This window comes from Talaromyces stipitatus, genomic scaffold, assembly GCF_000003125.1.
Source record: "Talaromyces stipitatus ATCC 10500 scf_1105507295541 genomic scaffold, whole genome shotgun sequence".
In the NCBI taxonomy this organism is placed as follows: Eukaryota; Fungi; Ascomycota; class Eurotiomycetes; order Eurotiales; family Trichocomaceae; genus Talaromyces; species Talaromyces stipitatus.
Window position 1 is genome coordinate 3834625 of NW_002990115.1, and position 17591 is coordinate 3852215.

General features: G+C 47.7%; 7 protein-coding genes across 7 annotated transcripts in view, besides 7 other annotated features; 3 read left to right on the forward strand and 4 right to left on the reverse strand.

The window, feature by feature from the left end:
• Positions 1-401: 401 nt before the first annotated feature.
• On the reverse strand, positions 402-2453 carry TSTA_037640 (autophagy related lipase Atg15, putative). Its single transcript, XM_002480936.1, has 2 exons — positions 2169-2453; positions 402-2119 (listed from the first exon to the last, which is right to left on the reverse strand). The coding sequence occupies exons 1-2, from the start codon at positions 2370-2372 to the stop codon at positions 503-505; spliced, it is 1821 nt and encodes a 606-aa protein (XP_002480981.1). The 5' UTR covers positions 2373-2453; the 3' UTR covers positions 402-502.
• Positions 2392-4142, forward strand: TSTA_037650 (uncharacterized protein; the record flags this gene model as incomplete). Its single annotated transcript, XM_002480935.1, has 2 exons — positions 2392-2436; positions 2845-4142. 2 exons carry the CDS (start codon positions 2392-2394, stop codon positions 4075-4077), a joined length of 1278 nt encoding a protein of 425 aa, XP_002480980.1. The 3' UTR covers positions 4078-4142.
• Positions 4143-4367: 225 nt separating this feature from the next.
• TSTA_037660 (uncharacterized protein) lies at positions 4368-6095 on the forward strand (the record flags this gene model as incomplete). Its single annotated transcript, XM_002480937.1, has 2 exons — positions 4368-5325; positions 5353-6095. 2 exons carry the CDS (start codon positions 4368-4370, stop codon positions 6093-6095), a joined length of 1701 nt encoding a protein of 566 aa, XP_002480982.1.
• Positions 6096-7005: 910 nt separating this feature from the next.
• Positions 7006-7033: a microsatellite.
• A 267-nt stretch (positions 7034-7300) lies between these two features.
• Positions 7301-7358: a microsatellite.
• A 15-nt stretch (positions 7359-7373) lies between these two features.
• On the reverse strand, positions 7374-10776 carry TSTA_037670 (uncharacterized protein; the record flags this gene model as incomplete). Its single annotated transcript, XM_002480938.1, has 2 exons — positions 7374-9658; positions 10227-10776. 2 exons carry the CDS (start codon positions 10774-10776, stop codon positions 7374-7376), a joined length of 2835 nt encoding a protein of 944 aa, XP_002480983.1.
• Positions 7602-9647: a mobile genetic element.
• A 635-nt stretch (positions 10777-11411) lies between the features above and the next one.
• TSTA_037680 (uncharacterized protein) lies at positions 11412-13130 on the reverse strand (the record flags this gene model as incomplete). The annotated part of the gene is made up of 3 exons (XM_002480939.1): positions 11412-12363; positions 12391-12870; positions 12903-13130. The coding sequence occupies 3 exons, from the start codon at positions 13128-13130 to the stop codon at positions 11593-11595; spliced, it is 1479 nt and encodes a 492-aa protein (XP_002480984.1). The 3' UTR covers positions 11412-11592.
• Positions 13131-13164: 34 nt separating this feature from the next.
• Positions 13165-14364, forward strand: TSTA_037690 (HAD superfamily hydrolase, putative; the record flags this gene model as incomplete). The annotated part of the gene is made up of 2 exons (XM_002480940.1): positions 13165-13184; positions 13237-14364. The coding sequence occupies 2 exons, from the start codon at positions 13165-13167 to the stop codon at positions 14051-14053; spliced, it is 837 nt and encodes a 278-aa protein (XP_002480985.1). The 3' UTR covers positions 14054-14364.
• Positions 14365-15084: 720 nt separating this feature from the next.
• Positions 15085-15112: a microsatellite.
• Positions 15113-15375: 263 nt separating this feature from the next.
• Positions 15376-15429: a microsatellite.
• A 309-nt stretch (positions 15430-15738) lies between these two features.
• Positions 15739-17424: a mobile genetic element.
• The window catches only part of TSTA_037700 (reverse transcriptase, putative), a gene marked incomplete at both ends in the record, with an annotated part of 2348 nt that continues 546 nt past the window's right edge, over positions 15790-17591 (reverse strand). The window contains 2 exons of the mRNA XM_002480941.1: positions 15790-17400; positions 17444-17591. The exon at positions 17444-17591 is cut by the window's right edge and continues 5 nt beyond it. Coding sequence (XP_002480986.1) covers positions 15790-17400; positions 17444-17591 — 1759 coding nt within the window. The remainder of the gene's footprint in view (positions 17401-17443) is intronic.
• Positions 17423-17591: part of a mobile genetic element that runs on past the window's edge.

Consider the following 17591-nt stretch of genomic DNA (forward strand, 5'->3'; position numbering starts at 1 on the left):
TGACCGTGTATGAAGAAGAAAATTTTTGAAGGCTGAGAGGGAGGCAGGGCCTTACCTAAGTATTTATAGACGCTAGGCGTCTCACCGGAACTGCCCGAAAAGACAGACATCACATATTGTCGGAGATTACCTTCTCAAAACTTATCAATGATATCAATGTCTGTGGGTGAGAGCGCTTTCATAGGGTAGTAATAGTATGGATAGGTACCTAGGAACAATGAAACGCTGTGTTACGTACCTAGGTATGGGCGCAGACTCGGTGCCCCATATGAGCTTCGGTTAGCAGGATTGCTAGGCGGTGCTATTTTGGGTAAAAGGTCGGACTACACAGGGGTATTCTTTTGTTGTAATAAAAAGAAAGAACAAATTCCATTGTATGTTGTATATATCCCAATGCTCTGCCCAATGAACAAAAGAAAGGTATCAACAGACCAAACTCCATACCCAAAGACAATGTCTCGAAAAGAAAAAATCAAACGGTATATGTTATCTTCAAAATAGCTCATATGACGGGAGCAGCAGTAATGGCATGCTTGACGGATGGCGGGGCGTTATCATAATACCACTGTGAATCCACCGTTGGGCTCGGCCTAGTGGTTGTTGTTGGATCACGACAGCCGAACCAGCCGGGAGTGTGACAGGTGGATGTAGAAGTGGGAATTGTGGTGGCTGTTGGAGAAGGGAGAATGCTCGTGGCACTGGCTGTCGTGGTGGGATCTTTGCATCCGAACCAACCCGGTGTTTCACAGGTTGTGGTAGTAGTTGTAGTGGTCGGGATGCTGGCGGTGGTAGTCGTTGATGTCGTCGACGTTGTCTTATCTAAACAACCCCACCATCCTGGTGTTTCACAAGTCGACGTCCTAGTCAGCGAGGTGGATGTGGAAGTAGTTGTGGTTGTAGTGGTGGTTGTGATTTCAGAACCATTGCTCTTATAGAACTTCCAAAGCTGACAATCGTAGCATTCGACTTCCGGCACGCAAGGTGGTACCTCATCGTAGACTTCTAACACTTCCTTGATCACACTTTTGATACGATGGGTACCAATACCCACCCTCCAACCTTTGTCCTCAACTGTGTCATAAACACAAATCTTTCCAGTGTGGCATGCAGACTCCAAGGCATAACCAAACCAGGTGCAAGTGGCGCCCACACCATTACATGAACCCATATAAATAGGATCGGCAGTGTGCCCAACATGGAAGACACCAGTATTCCGCCGCTTCTGGGGTAGTTGAGAATCGTACCCCGGTGGTGTGGGCAGTCCTAGTCTCGACGCTGGTAGGGCATCCGGGATTGCCTCGAAAGCCACAGTTGGAAGACCAAACGTAAGGCCAAGGAGGCCGCTCATAGCCCCTCCTAATGAATGACCGGTGAGCCAAACATTTGCGTTCGGATATAGCTGCGTAGCATTTGTGTACAGGTCAATCGCAGCGCGATAGTAACGATTCTCGTCTTGCATAGCCTCAGTAATGCAGGTCAGATTGGCCTTGAACACATCCGTAGAGCAATCGCAGACTTGACGTGAAAGATAAGAACCTCCTTGGCCGCAGCAACAACTGAAATAGAGGTTATCATTGACTTTGTCGTTGGTGGTCGTCTCAGCGCCATCAAATAATGCCGGCGAAGTACCCTTCAGAGATATAACAATAGTGCTGTTTGTCTCATCAGCATACAGATGGCCCCTAATCCCGTCTCGCTGCCATCCAAAGCTCGCAGACCAGTTGAACCGACCGCTAATCTCGTTCCAATCACCACTACCAGGATCTTCGATGTAATCATTTGCTGTCATCTTGGCGAATGTCAATACGGTCTCTTTATCGGTCATGTTTGGCCCATCAATCTCTTCCGTTATCCAAGCATCCTCGGACAATATAGCCGCAACACCGGATGACCTTGCATGAGCCAAGTAGCTCTCGATCACGGACGGTCGGCGGTCCGCTAGTCTTTCAATTGTCAAGCCATCTGATAATGCATATAATGTAGTCTGCGGTTCGTCAACCGGTTGAGGTAGGTATTCATCTTCGGATAGGATCGCTAGCTTTGTATCCGGCGTTACGTCTAGCCTCAGATGCAGGTTCGGTTGCTGGTAGGTGCCGCGGTGAAAGATATGCCGTAGTCTCTATATAATCATTAGCAGAAATAATTTTGATGAACATTCAAATACTCACAAATTCATGTTTTCGTGCTATTGAACTCGATCCATCGTTCCCTTGCGGGATGTGTGGAGGGAGGATGGGAATCTCATTATGGTAGCCTGGAGAGGGTGAACCAGGAACGGTGGCGAGGCCTAGTCCCGCATGGAGAGCGAGGAGCAGACTGCCTATCCTCATTAGGCTGAGATGTGTGTGTCGACAGCTTTCTGAAGTAGACATTCAGGATGGATAAACAGATATGGATATAGTTGCACAAAGACTCGAAGGAGTCAATTCAGAGAGTGTGAGCCATCCGTTGTTGGGATGACGCATGGAGAGAGAGCAGTTGGCTTATCAACTTATCGACAATCAGGCGCCAAGGCCGCTATCAGCGCACGAGCCAACTACCAGTCGGCACGTGATCCCCACCAGTCATTTGACCGCATTTGAGCATTCTGCCTGATCCGATTCGTCCAATTGGTACTCAGCTTTTCTTATGGTGTTCGGCCAGTATCTTTTTTCTTGCTTTAGAATGATTGATACAAGGCAGCTTGCTATCAGTCAGATTCATCACTGACGCGTGCAGAATTTGTGTCTGTCAGAACTTGGATATGATCCACCACACCCCCGGTAGCTGTACATCAATCTTTTTCAAGGATTCATGATCCAACCAAAAACATCAGTTTTCTCTTTGCCCCTTTTATCTTGGCAGCGAACTCCTAGTACTCGGGTACGGAAATATGAAGTTCAAGATGAACATAAAGTTGGGCGGAAGAGACGACGGTCAGAAGTGGACGACTTGATCGAAGGAAGCGGCGACCCTGGTATTACAGATTTTGAACCAGGCTATGAATCGACACAGACACAAGATCTTGTCCTTACCCCTGAGGAAGTCCATCAATATCGAGTGGCTGGTCTGTCGCTTGATCAGGAGCTTCCTGGAGGAGATTTTCCCGACGCAGCTGTTAAAGAGTTGAAGAGAAAACGATCAAAGAGTCTTGCACAGCAATTGCAACAACAATGGCCTCCTATCTTTCTTCCTGGGTCGCAGACAACCGAAACTACCTTGCATATTCGTCATTTGGGTGTTCTTACCACCATCTTACACAAATGTCTCTTAGCCGGTGACTTTGTACGCGCTGGTCGCGCATGGGGCATGTTACTTCACGAGAAGTTTGGCAAAGACCCCGTGAATATACGTCATGGCGGTCGATGGGGCATCGGCGCTGAGATACTGTTCCGCCAGACCACCGCAGGAACGAATACTCCAACTAGCGCCAGCCATATCTTTACGCAGCCCGGATTCGAAGCAGCAAAAGCTTACTATGAAAGACTCATCATTCAATATCCTTCTCGGTCCGCTCGCAGCACGGCTAGCAGCTCTCTACATTTCTACCCTGCCATGTTTAGTCTTTGGGTTTACGTTGTCGACCAGGAGAGCAAGATGGCAAGAGAGACTCTTGAGCAGGAGGAGGAAGATGAGATTGTCTCTGAACGATCAGCAGAGTTCGATGCAGACATGTCAGACGGCGAGAATGAGACCCGTCGCAACGGAAACATCATGTCCCAAATAGCCACTATCAAACGCAAAGAACTAGCCGGTGCACAGGAGATTGCAGCGCGGATGGATGAAGTCATGGTTGGGCCGCCGTATTCAGACAGTCCAGCACTTTTGCGACTTCGGGGAATGGTAGCTCTATGGATCGGTGATCTCCAACTCTCATCGTTAGGTCATCAAGAAGAGGAGGAGGAGGATAGCAATATATCTGACGATGAAGGCATGATGTCCAGAAGCGCATCTGCTAGTAAGCTACTTGCAAGCCGGGAATTGCACATTGCGCTGGAGAGGCGAGCGATAGAGGGTATCAAAGCGAACGATTTGTTCGAGAGGGCAAAGGCAAGGCAGCAAGGCGCGAGCCAATTCACCGAGGACTTCGACTTATAATTGACTAAGAAGTACCATTTATATTTCACTACTGGTGTTCTCTGTTCTCATAAATAAGATCTAGATGTAGATTAGTCACGTGCCATTAACTCTGACGGCGGGTAGCTCCGCGCCTAAATTCATAGCTTCCAGCTTAGTTTGGACCCATCATCAAAATAAAAACGACGACAACTAACACAGCCAGACTTATGAATCAGATACACACCGATAAGATGATGATTATTTGAATTAATATTTCATTGCACTCAACGTCTGTCCATTTTTACCGAGAGAGAATTATCTTCGGAAATATGGGCTTGGAAGATTACATCCGTGCAAGAAGCGACCAATACTATGCTCCAAGCACAAGAGATGTCAGGATACACAGTCCTCAACGACAAAGGACACCTATATTCGACAAATCTTTAAGCGGAAACGGTGTACCGTCTTCAAGGTTCATGAGGCCGTTAATGCCCTTTCAATTTCAAGAAGCGGAAATTATTACCGAGCAATCGCAACAATACGAGTTACCAGCACAACAACAACCGCAAGAAAAAAGCATTTTTGATACTGATATTGAGAATGCAGATGATACTACCATTACGGTGACCAGTCTGGCAGATATTGGATCTCGAGATCATGGCGGTCGGGGGATCTTTGATCATGATGACATCTCGCAAGATTGGGATGCAAGTGTCCTTTCTGAATCTGATCATCAGACAGATGGCAATAATTATTATCGGGCTGAGGATCCGACAAAAGTTGCTTCAGCAGCCTCAAAATATCGCAGAAAGACAGTTGTTCCCTTGGCGGCAGCAGAAGAAATCAGTTATGCCAATGGATACAAGGACAATGTCCGTCGGGAGCAACTAGACTGGAATCCAGCAGAGATACCTCGCTCTGCTACAGCATCAAGTAACAAAAGAAACTCCATTGCGAACGTATCGCGAATCCCTCGCGCCAAATCCAGGATGTCTCTACAGCGCAGCGACAGTGATCCCGGTCTCCGCTCTGGAATCACGACTGCAAAGGAACCAACAACCAATACTAGAACGGTACAAATACCCTATCGTACCGGGTATAGCAGAACGAGCAATTTTCCTCAAAGCCTAGCTACGACCCCGAATAATCGATTCAATTTCAAGAGTGAGCGGTCTTATGAGCGGCTTATATCTCAACAGGCGTCTCCCACGAGACGAGTCAGTGGTCCTCGTCCACAGCCTAACTCAAGACATCAAAGACAAAGACAGGAACAGCAGCGACGATGTGGTGAGTCAAGCAGCTCTCAGAAAGCAGTACAGACGAGAAAGAAGCATGAATCGGCATCATCGAGTAGAGTCAAGCGTCTGTTAGATGATTCTGATTTGAGTTTCGACGATGAGGAAGATGAACAGGAAACGGAAAACATTAGTGAAGATATCGGCAATGAAAGTTCTGGTAGCAGCGTCAACGCGCAATCTTTGACAACGACAGACGTCACGCAGAGGAAAATATCAATATCAACTACGTCAGAAAGTATAGACAGGCGCTATCAGAAACTTACATCAGATTATCCAGACGAGGTCCTCCAACAAATGGATTTCTCAGAACTCGAAAAGGAGCCCTTCGACCACAGCCCCACCAGCAGCAGCCCCCTGGAAAATCATAGAAAAGGTACAGCAACAACAACACCCAAAAAACTAAAGGCACCCTCCCCTCCCCCTTCCCCCCATCCACCACCAGATACAGCAACAACCCCCTCCGAAAAACTAGCCTACATAATGAACGCTCTCCCCAACCCCACCGCTCGACACCAATACATCTCCACCATGAATATAACCGACTGGGAATCGCTGGGTGACGAATTACTCGATCAGATGAGTGAGATGCTCAAAATGATTAAGGAGTCTAGACAAGCGCGGCGCAGAACGACGGCTTTGTTTGAGGCGGAGATTAGGAGGAGGCATGATCAGACCATGAGTGAGACTAGGGAGTTGGATAGGAAGTTTGGGGAGATGAAGGAGGGTGGGTTGGGGGTTTTGAGGGCTTTGAAGCCTTGATATGGGGTTAAGGAACTGGTTTTTGCTTTTATGAGTCGATTGTGGCTATTGTTCTAAAGTTCTTGCAGCCTGATTCAGCATATACTAGTAGTGTGTTCTATCTAGGTGTCTCTAGCTTTCTGTGCCAGTTGAGAAGATAATCGATCATACGCTATATCAATGTTAGTATTTGCATAGATAAAATGTGTGAAACTAACCCTGAAAATGCTTAGGGTCATGGCATTAACTCATACCAGAATTGGAGGTAACTTGGTGTTAGGGTTAATGTGTCAGGCAGCTCAGGCTGTCACAGTGTGTCGAAGCTGAACCAATATTGACTGGGCCAATTAGAATCTTATATCAACGTACCAGAAACCTAAGCGAACAAGCCCCCCAGACGCGCATTTTGTAAGGCAGGCTGTAGGCCGTTTCCACCTGGACAGTGTTCCATTATTCAGACTTAGGGACTTCGCCCCCGGCCAGTAGGATTTACTTCTTCGTGCTTCCATGTCTCTCAAAACAAAACTCACTCAAATGTCAAATCCGTTACTACTCGTAATAATCAGTAAGTTATCTGAGCACCTAGTAGTGTCCATATAAAATATAATGCAGATGTGTGTGCACTAGTTTAGCTTGGCAATCGCTGTAGCGAGGGAAAGTCATAGGTTGCATAGTCAGTTGCGTCAACACAGATCTCAGCTTTACGAAGAACATATGGAATGAGATTCTCAAATTTGCCATGAACCATAGAGACACCTACCAACGTAAGATGTGAGCACGATTAACGCTTAGCCACTTGTTGGTTTAACTACGGTCCGTATCACGAAGCATAGACGGTAGTAAGGCGCGAACACGAAGCGGCCTAATGAGCCTGACAATATGAAGATATCTTGATTCCTTATATTGTGACTAATCCCCAAGAGTAAGGGGAGTGTGTGTGTGTGTGTGTGTGTGTGTGTATATATTTAACGGCCGTGGTTCGTGACTCGCACGCTTCCCACCGATCCCTACTGGGACATAGGCCGCCGAGGGGTAAGCCTCGGGTTTCGGGTCCTATCAGATTTATGTACAAATAAGAGACTCTTTGGCGCATTTCCATAGCTGCCGTGGTCTTACAGGGAGGTCCACTTTGAGTGGGTTTTAGGTATTTGCCAGCTGCAATGGTCCGCCTACACTCCATGACCTATCACTCCACCACTATTATAACTGAACAGTAAGTTTTGCAGAGAGGGAAAGAAAGAAGAGAAGAGAAAGAAAGAAGGAGAAGAGAAATATAAAGGAAGAGTAGGGCTGTCTTAGCTAGGTGCTAAGGAGAGGTTGGCGAGGGCAGATATCCTCAAAGAAGTGGGTCTCTGCTAGCCATGTGGCTAGCTTTTGTGCTCCTTTAGCAGTGCCTAAGAGAAAAGAGATGACCTCAGAAGGGGGCCCAGGAGGCCGAGGGGCTCGTCTCTTAGCTATATAACAGAAGAAGAAGTGCAGAGGTGCTTTTCGTGCTCCGCATCGGCAGAGAAGATAAGCGTCATCATGGTTGAAGCGTTCATGGTAGTCTGCAAAGTCTCCATGACCAGTACGGGCCGCAATAACATGGCCGAGGTCAAGTCGGTTGAGTTGAAGCTCCCCAGGGCGCTTAGGGGAAGTGGTTATTTCTAGATCTTGATAGCTCTGTGGTGCCACCTTCTCCCATTGTGACTGAGCAGCGGATAGGGATTGAGTCTTGGCGTATCTCTTTAGCGAGGCGTATGAGGATTTGTGAGGAGCAGGAGGGATTGAGGCAGCTCCCTCTTTGGCAGCGAGATCAGCCGCTTCGTTCTCAGGGATTTTAGCGTGTCCAGGGACCCATCGGATTTGGATAGATCCGCTTTTGGTGTGAGGAAGCCTTTTGCGAAGTGGCCAGGCGGCTGCAAGGGTGCGGAAGGATTCAAAGATTTCTTGGGAAGATCCTGTAGAGGGAGATAGAAGGCGTACGGCAACTTCCAGGTTATCAAGGCAGATCCATAGGTTGGTAGCAAATTGAGCTGTTGGGTACGCTATTGCTGCTTGAGCGCCAGCTAGAGCTGCTTCTGCTTCTGCGTCGAAGACCTCTTTCCCGTGTCCGTATGAGAGTGAGGAGCGGAGGAACTGATGGTGTGCTTGGAGTCCAATATAGCCACCCCCTGCACGTCCGTCTGCTAGCCTAGATCCATCTGAAAAGATTACAATATCTGAGCTAGGGATGGTACGTTGAAAAGCCATGAAATTAGCCGCTGCCTGTTCCTTAGTGCGTCCCATGGGAGCTCCTATTCGAGCTTGAGCATTCCCACGAGGCTCGCGAGGGTGCCAGGGAGCGTATTGGAGAGGGTTTATCTGTTCAGAGTTTGGGAGGGCCAGTGTACGGCGGGCAAATCGGCTGGTTTGTCGGCCATTACTAGCGATCTGTTCTGCGCGTCTTCGAAGTGGGTGATAAGGGTCGAGACGCCGTAGGCGGACAGTTGCAAGGAGGGCTATTCGATCTAGTTCGATTTCTGGTGGAGAGAATCCAGACTCTCGATAAAGGACTGGCTTTGGGGTTGTGCGGAAGACTGGAAGGACTGCTCTTGCGCCTGTTAGTATTACTTTAGTTAGTTTCTCAAGATGTTCTCCAACTCGGTTTGAAATCTGGGAAGGTCCAGGGCGAGTACGTCCTGGCCACCAGGTTTCTGCGCCATAGTATGCTTTATGGAGTACACAGGCTGATACAGCCTGCTGTAGTAAATCAGGTTTGACTCCTCGAACAGTATTCCCTAGAGAGCGAAGAGCGTTGGCCACAGTGAGGGCTTTAGATGCTGTTTCTCTAACGTGCCATTTGAACGTTAGCTTTTTGTCAAAGAGGATTCCTAGCCATCGTAGATATAGCCGTTTGGTGTTTTCTGATATTGTAATAGATCCAGCTTTCACTGAAGGTGTGCGGGTTGGGTCCTGGTCTGCTTTATGTCGGGAGAAGTGAAGAAGCTCGTATTTATCTGGTGCAAATGTAATGCCCTCTGCAGTGCCCCAATTAAGAGCTTCTTGAAGTGAGTCTGATAAGGCTTCGCAATTAGTAGCAAGAGAAGTTGAGATCGCCAGGTTGGCTGCGTCGTCCGCGTAACCAAATCTGTTCCTTGGGTTTCCTAGACGGAATAGGGGCGCTATGTAGAGCATGAAAAGAATGCCAGATACTGGGGATCCTTGTGGAAGACCGCAGGCAATGTCTGTTGAGGGGCCGATCTCTCCATCGAGTCGGATCTGAACTGATCTTCCAGTAGCGAAGGAGGCAATCCAGAGAACGAGATTGGTAGGCCAGCCCTGCTCGCGTAGTCTGCGGATCAGTCTGCCGGGAAGCACGGAATCAAAGGCGCCTTTGACATCTAGGGTAAGGAGTGAGGCAGTCATGCCTTGATTTAGCGCTTGTTCAACATCATGTGTTAGGCATGTGGTCAGGTCAGTTGCAGATCTTAGTGGGAGAGCCCCAAATTGTTGCCTTGCTAATACTTTATGGTGTATAGAGATCCATGCCATATTCCGTGCCACCAAGCGCTCCAGTCCTTTGCCAAGTACTGATAGGCCAAGAGTAAGGGGACCGGGGATAACTAGCTAGATATATATACGCGGCACGCACGTGCCACGTTGGACTAACTATATCCGGTGCCGAAACGTGTAGGGTTTGATATTCACGTTCCGACACCACTTTTATGAGCGGCTGCTGGCTTCTATAGCTATCGCAACTATGTAAAAGCTTGCATCGCTGGGGACATTATGGATAGTATACCTGTCGGTTTGCAGTTTATTGACCGCCACTGTCTGATCGTTAAAAATGTCAGTAACAACTATGCACCGGGTGAATTCTCTAGACAAACATGGAAGTTTGGTAGCTGTGTTTGTGGTGTTGCGCACGATGCTTGGACTCACGCGCTTCGCACCCTCGATAATCGCATGAATGGTTCCATCCTTACCTCAGGTGCTCTACTTTGCGCTACAAAACGAGAACCCACTTTCTGAGAGGTTGATAGTCAACATACCGAGTTCAATTTGAATGGATCCCACTCTGAGTATAGCCTCCTCTTATTCTACTTCTCGACCTGGGGAAGTAGTACAAGAATCATATATGATATCGACATATACCTCTAAGTCGGTAGGAAATAATCGATCAGAAAATACCGTGCTCAATCGCCCATAAATAAAACTCAGCACAACCACTGGCAGCTTGCACAGTGGCTTTGATAGCATCCCAACTATCAAACAAGGTTTCGACACCAACGATTTGGAACACAATAACCTCCCAATCGTGTACGGGTAATGTGCACAACCCACTCTGTACATAACATTTCGGATGCGTACTAAACGCATAATCATTCAAAGCCAAACAGTTGGCAAACTCTTGCGGCCCACCGAGGGTGTACGGTACCAAGTCCCGTTGCAAGCAGAGCATGACTGTCTCCATCCACGTCTGACCCTTAGTCGACAGGAGAGAAGCGTCGGCTTGGAATTTTTCACAGTACTTTTGCCCGTAACCGAGGGTATAGTCGCTCGGGGCACAGCGGTAGCGAGTTTGGAGACATTGAGCATAGAATAAACAGTCGTTAGAGCGAGGGTTGCTGCATTCGGTAATGTTGTTGGCGGTGCTCGTCGGCCAGGTGGAGAGGATGTCATCGGGCAGTGCGAAGGCCAGGGCAACTGACAGAAGGAGGGCGGCAAATCTCAAATTCATATTCCTTTCTTTCTGGATGCTCCGGATTGCAGTTATCGGTACAGGATCGGAAGGGAGTAAGCGACTCTCACAGCAGATCAATTGACTAGTCCATGGTGTTTGCCACGTGACGCATCCTACTACGAACTAGGCTTAATATGAAACAGATGATTATCCAAACAAGTAATTAATTATCATCAAGCTACACCTGACAAGTTGAATGTACCACAGGTTGCTGTTGGAATGTTAGTCTAGGTTTAGATACCTACGCGCGAATTAGGGTAGGTGTCAGACCTGTGTACCGCGTTTTCTTTGATACTTCTTGAGTCTTGACTTTCGTGTTCAGTTTTAGTGCTCACCCCCTCGCCGCTTTTACTCATTGAGTACTCTGTAGAGATCAGCGAGCTTCGCATGTGCTGAGAAACATGCTCAGTGAGCCGAAGCTGACCAGTCTGGTCCGGTCACTGAGCCAATGACTATTTCACCCCATGGCGACATGTCTTCTAAAATGTCTATACCTTTCAACTGGATCGTTCAACGCCAATGAACTTTTCCTTCGGAGACGTATTATACCCAACGCTAAAACTCTAGACCAACAACATGCTCTGTCTTACGATGATGTATCGTCCGGTCCTTGGTATAGGTTAGGCTATGGGAGTGGCGTTGAGAAAGAGGCAAAGAGTCATGAAATCTCAAATACACCTAGAAATAATCCCAATATGCGCACAAAATAAAGATATTCACGACGTTAACTAATGATTACCACCTTCTGCATCGGTGTCCTATTGCGCGCATTATCCACCCGGATCTCGACACAACGCCAACACACTTTTTCATTCATGATGACAACAGGCCATCTTCCAACATGTAACCTGCCTCCAGTTGATTTTGGCTGTGGTAATTCTGGCTTTTTCGATGGCTTAGGCATAGCCGATGGCCAGTCTTTCCAAAGGATCCGTACGACCTGGTTGAAAATGAACCGTTTCTTCGCAGCATCCATCGTTGCCAAGATTGCATCTTGTACAATGCGATGAACGGATATTTGCTGCTGTTGCTTGTCTCAAGGAATGAAATGAGCTCTAACAGTTTTCGAGCTTGTGGCCTCAGCTTTTCAAATGCCCAAACGGTGGAAATCGAGTGACGATATGTGATCAAATTAGTATCGAACTTTGTCTCATAAAGACTGGCATGTTCCTCATGATCCGTGTACAGCTCGAGGAACTCTGGCAAAGTAAGGTCTTGTCGACGGACGATACCCGCCATCTGAGAGATGGCCAGGAGAACGCCACCAAGTGCATCAGAAATTTGTCGCACTGTGTGTTCTTCTGATTCGTTGGAAATAGTTGTGAGTTGGTTGAATAGTGATATGCTATCATTCTGTGATAGGGGACCGAGATCTAAACCTAAAGATTTTCTAGTAAACATACTTCTAGCTAGTGGATCGCGGCTAGTGATGAAAATCAATCCCCTACCCTGAGGCCAATAATCCGCCAGGATCATTGGGTCATCTGCATTGTCGAATATGAGTAGCCATGTAGCGTCTGATCCCGCGTGGCCGGGTTGAACAGACTCATCAGATCCCGACAGATACTTTCGGGGGTTGGAGAGCTATCCTTTGACAATTTTTCTGCTTACAGCCTGACTCTTGCATTGAGATGGATCTTCAAGTCCAAGAGCCAATGAAATTTGCTGATAATGATGGTCGAGTTTTGCAATCTCATCCGCTACGACCCAGAATACAGCATCAAAGGAGGCTTTGCGACGTCTGGAGTACTCACGGGCTATTTCAGTCTTCCCAATACCGCCAAATCCGCAGAGAGCGAATTGTCGCAGAGTGGTACCTGATGCAGTCACTACGCTTTTGGAAGGCAAGAGCTCGGCCGCAAGATGCTCTAGAATTTCTTTACGGCCGCAAAAGTCTTCATTTGGTGAATGCGTGTTAAGAAGATAGCATGGTAGCTGAAGCGGTTTCCGGGTATCGGGATTTGGTGTTGTAGGGTATATCTTGATATGGGTGTGTCTGCTGGGAAGAGTAATAATCTCGCTAGCGAGAGAGATTATATCTTGAGCTGGAAGCAGGAAAACTGACTCTGTTGTGTGTGTGTCTCTAGGAACCTAGGTTCCTAGGAGCGAAGATATCTAGCTACCGGCGCGCTAACTACATCCGGTAGGCGGTGCTGACTATCTAAGGGCAGAATCCCAACATTATATCCAAATCCCAACGGCGCTAAACTACATGCGGTAGGTAGGCGGCACTGGAGACTCCACAGGTGAAGGAACTTTCTGTCAACAGTATACCAATTCAAACCCCGAAAGAGATGTCCCTTCTGTTCCTCTGTTCGATGGCCAGGTCCGACCTCTGAATAAACGACCATAGCGCGTCAAAAACTTGGCCTGCATTTAGATGCAATGACTACCCATAGAACAGAGTAAGTACACATTATAGGTATTACTAGTTGTAGATGACTGAGGCTGCACCAGTTTCCCCGCAATCCGTGCTTGCATTTTCGACATGGACGGGCTTCTTATCAATAGCGAAGACATAATCACTGTGTCCACAAACGAACTTTTCAAAAAGTACGGAAGGCCTGTATTTGATTCGTCGATTAGATCTCAGCTCATGGGCGTCCCAGATTCAACGAACGGCGACGTGTTTCACAACTGGGCCAAATTGCCAATCTCCCGCGAGCAATTCGCCCGTGAATCGACTGAAAACATGCGCCGGCATTTTCCGAGTTGCAAGCCATTGCCTGGTGCACAAGAACTTCTGTCAAACCTCAGCCGGGCACATAATGCTTGTTCTGGAGACAGAATTGAGCTAGCACTGGCGTCCAGCACCAAGACCCGTAGCTACAAATTAAAAACCTCGAATCCGGAAACAAAAGGGCTGATTAGCTTTTTCCAAGCTGACAGGCAGGTCCTGGGAGATGACCCACGGGTACGACAGGGTCGAGGAAAACCGGCGCCTGACATATATTTAGTCGCTTTGCAGTGTTTAAACTCGACGGTAAGTTCTGGAAACCCCCCCATCATGCCCAACGAATGTTTGGTCTTTGAAGATAGCGTGGCTGGGGTTGAAGCTGGAAGACGGGCTGGGATGAGGGTTATTTGGGTGCCGCATCCAGATGTGGCGATAGAGCATCAAGCGAGGCAGAAAGATGTGCTGGCTGGGAGGACGGGAATATTCAACGTCGGAGACGGCTGGCAACCAGGAGACATTGATGATGGCTGGGCTGAAAGCATATCCAGTCTGGAACAATTCGATTACGAAAAGTACGGCATTAAACGCGGCCCTTGATTTCTTCGTCAGACCGTTTCGCACGGCAACTTTCTCAAAGACGATAGGAATTTGCCTTCTAGCAAGGACACGGTAGGGAATCTCTGCCGATTTGATGCATACTGAACATAGATAAATGTAGACTTCATATAGTTATAATTAACTAGAGGTTATATATATTGGCTGACTAAGTCTGAGCGCTAAACCCAATTAGGAAGGATGTCCCAACAGAAATGCCTATTGGAACTTGCTATGCACTAGCACAAACTCAGTGCTCAATACTCAAAGATGTCTTTATAGTGGGAAATATTGATATTGACCTAATTCTGCGCACTCTCTTCTATCTACATCTTGAGGGGATGTTGGACACTATTTATGCTTGAGAATCCCATCTAGAGGATATCCAGACAACCTCAAATAGAAGATTCTCGATATAAAGCTGTAAAACTGATTCGTAGGCTCAATCTTGTGTCTTCAATTCTCGAATTTTCCTTGTATCATGTTTTAGGCTTTCCTTGATTAGGTTTAGCTTACCTAATCCTCGACGATGCCGCCAGGTCACGTGCTGCCGCCGACTACGGCGGTCACATGATTCTGGAACATAGTTAATCCGCGACAGAAAGAGATATCAGAGTACGACTGTTACGAAGCCAGACTACATGACACTAAAAGGTACTATCACGAAAAAGGAAAGGTTTCAAATTACAAAGGAAAGGTCAGTACCCGTCATGGACAGTAACATATACTGTGCAATCAGAGAACAGAAGTCACGTGAAGATAGGAAAGATATATCGGTTATCTTATCCAGGATAAGAGTATACGAAACTACGTGATATGATTGGACAAGTATTATATATCGTATACCGACTATCCAGGGTGGATATACGATATATGATATACAAAACATGGAGGACTGAATATATAAGGACGCTCTTTTACCATCATGTATTTAGTTCTTCATAGCTCTTTGACATAAGTCACTTGAATACAACAGTGAGAGTCAGCAAGGCATTCTAACTCGTACGGGCACCAGGCTGTACGTGTGACGGTCAGTGTGTGTGTGTGTGTGTGTGTGTGTGTATATTTAACGGCCGTGGTTCGTGACTTGCACGCTTCCCACCGATCCCTACTGGGACATAGGCCGCCGAGGGTTAAGCCTCGGGCTTCAGGTCCTATCAGATTTATATACAGATAAGAGACTCTTTGGCGCATTTCCATAGCTGCCGTGGTCTTAAAGGGAGATCCACTTCCTAGTGGGTTTTGGGTATTTGCCAGCTGCAATGGTCCACCTACGCTCCATGACCCATCATTCTACCACTATCATACTTAAGCAGTGAGTTTGAAAAGAAAAAGGGAAGAAGGAAAGAAGGAAAGAAAGAAAGAAAGAACGAAGGAAAAGAGAGATATAAGGGGGAAGTAGGGCTGACTTAGCTAGGTGCTAAGGAGAGGTTGGCGAGGACAGATATCCTCAAAGAAACGGGTCTCTGCTAGCCATGAGGCTAGTTTTCGTGTTCCTTTCGCAGTACCTAAAAGAAAAGAGATAACTTCAGAAGGGGGTCCAGGTGGACGAGGAGCTCGTCTCTTAGCTATATGGCAGAAGAAGAAATGTAGAGGTGCTTTTCGTGCTCTACACCGACAGAGAAGATAAGCATCATCATGATTAAAGCGTTCATGGTAGTCTGCAAAGTCTCCATGACCAGTACGGGCCGCAATAATACGGCCAAGTCAAGTCGGTTGAGTTGAAGCTCCCAGGGCGCTTAGGAGAAGTAGTTATTTCTAGATCTTGATAACTCTGTGGTGCACTTCTGCCATTGTGACTGAGCAGCGGATAGGGATTGAGTCTTGGCGTGTCTCTTTAGCGAGGCGTATGAGGATTTCTGAGGAGCAGGAGGGGTTGAGGCAGCTCCCTCTTTGGCAGCGAGATCAGCCGCTTCGTTCTCAGGGATTTTAGCGTGTCCAGGGACCCATCGGATTTGGATTGATCCACTTTTGGTGTGTGGAAGCCTTTCGCGTAGTGGCCAGGCGGCTGCAAGGGTGCGGAAGGATTCAAAGACCTCTTGGGAGGATCCTGTAGAGGGGGATAGGAGGCGCGTGGCAACTTCCAGGTTGTCAAGGCAGATCCATAGGTTGGTAGCAAATTGAGCTGTTGGGTATGTTATTGCTGCTTGAGCACCAGCTAGGGCAGCTTCTGCTTCTGTGTCAAAGACCTCTTTCCCATGTCCGTATGAGAGTGAGGAGCGGAGGAACTGATGGTGTGCTTGAAATCCAATATAGCCACCCCCTGCACGTCCGTCTATCAGCCTAGATCCATCTGAAAAGATTACAATATCCGAGCTAGGGATGGTGCGTTGAAAAGCCGTGAAATCAGCCGCTGCCTGTTCCTTAGTGCGTCCCATAGGAGCTCCTATTCGGGCTAGGGCACTCTTGCGTGGCTCGCGAGGGTGCCAGGGAGCGTATTGGAGAGGGTTTATCTGTTCAGAGTTTGGGAGGGCCAGTGTACGGCGGGCAAATCGGCTGGTTTGTCGGCCATTACTAGCGATCTGTTCTGCGCGTCTTCGAAGTGGGTGATAAGGGTCGAGACGCCGTAGGCGGACAGTTGCATGGAGGGCTATTCGATCTAGTTCGATTTCTGGTGGAGAGAATCCAGACTCTCGATAAAGGACTGGCTTTGGGGTTGTGCGGAAGACTGGAAGGACTGCTCTTGCGCCTGTTAGTATTACTTTAGTTAGTTTCTCAAGATGTTCTCCAACTCGGTTTGAAATCTGGGAAGGTCCAGGGCGAGTACGTCCTGGCCACCAGGTTTCTGCGCCATAGTATGCTTTATGGAGTACACAGGCTGATACAGCCTGCTGTAGTAAATCAGGTTTGACTCCTCGAACAGTATTCCCTAGAGAGCGAAGAGCGTTGGCCACAGTGAGGGCTTTAGATGCTGTTTCTCTAACGTGCCATTTGAACGTTAGCTTTTTGTCAAAGAGGATTCCTAGCCATCGTAGATATAGCCGTTTGGTGTTTTCTGATATTGTAATAGATCCAGCTTTCACTGAAGGTGTGCGGGTTGGGTCCTGGTCTGCTTTATGTCGGGAGAAGTGAAGAAGCTCGTATTTATCTGGTGCAAATGTAATGCCCTCTGCAGTGCCCCAATTAAGAGCTTCTTGAAGTGAGTCTGATAAGGCTTCGCAATTAGTAGCAAGAGAAGTTGAGATCGCCAGGTTGGCTGCGTCGTCCGCGTAACCAAATCTGTTCCTTGGGTTTCCTAGACGGAATAGGGGCGCTATGTAGAGCATGAAAAGAATGCCAGATACTGGGGATCCTTGTGGAAGACCGCAGGCAATGTCTGTTGAGGGGCCGATCTCTCCATCGAGTCGGATCTGAACTGATCTTCCAGTAACGAAAGGACGCTATCCAGAGAACGAGATTGGTAGGCCAGCCCTGCTCGCGTAGTCTGCGGATCAGTCTGCCGGGAAGCACGGAATCAAAGGCGCCTTTGACATCTAGGGTAAGGAGTGAGGCAGTCATGCCTTGATTTAGCGCTTGTTCAACATCATGTGTTAGGCATGTG

Bases quoted from the DNA above. Each gene is read 5' to 3' on its own strand.
- TSTA_037640 (XM_002480936.1), bottom strand. From the start codon at position 2,372: ATGTCTACTTCAGAAAGCTGTCGACACACACATCTCAGCCTAATGAGG. The intron at 2,120-2,168 runs GTGAGTATTTGA...ATGATTATATAG, and splicing joins TAGCACGAAAACATGAATTT to AGACTACGGCATATCTTTCA.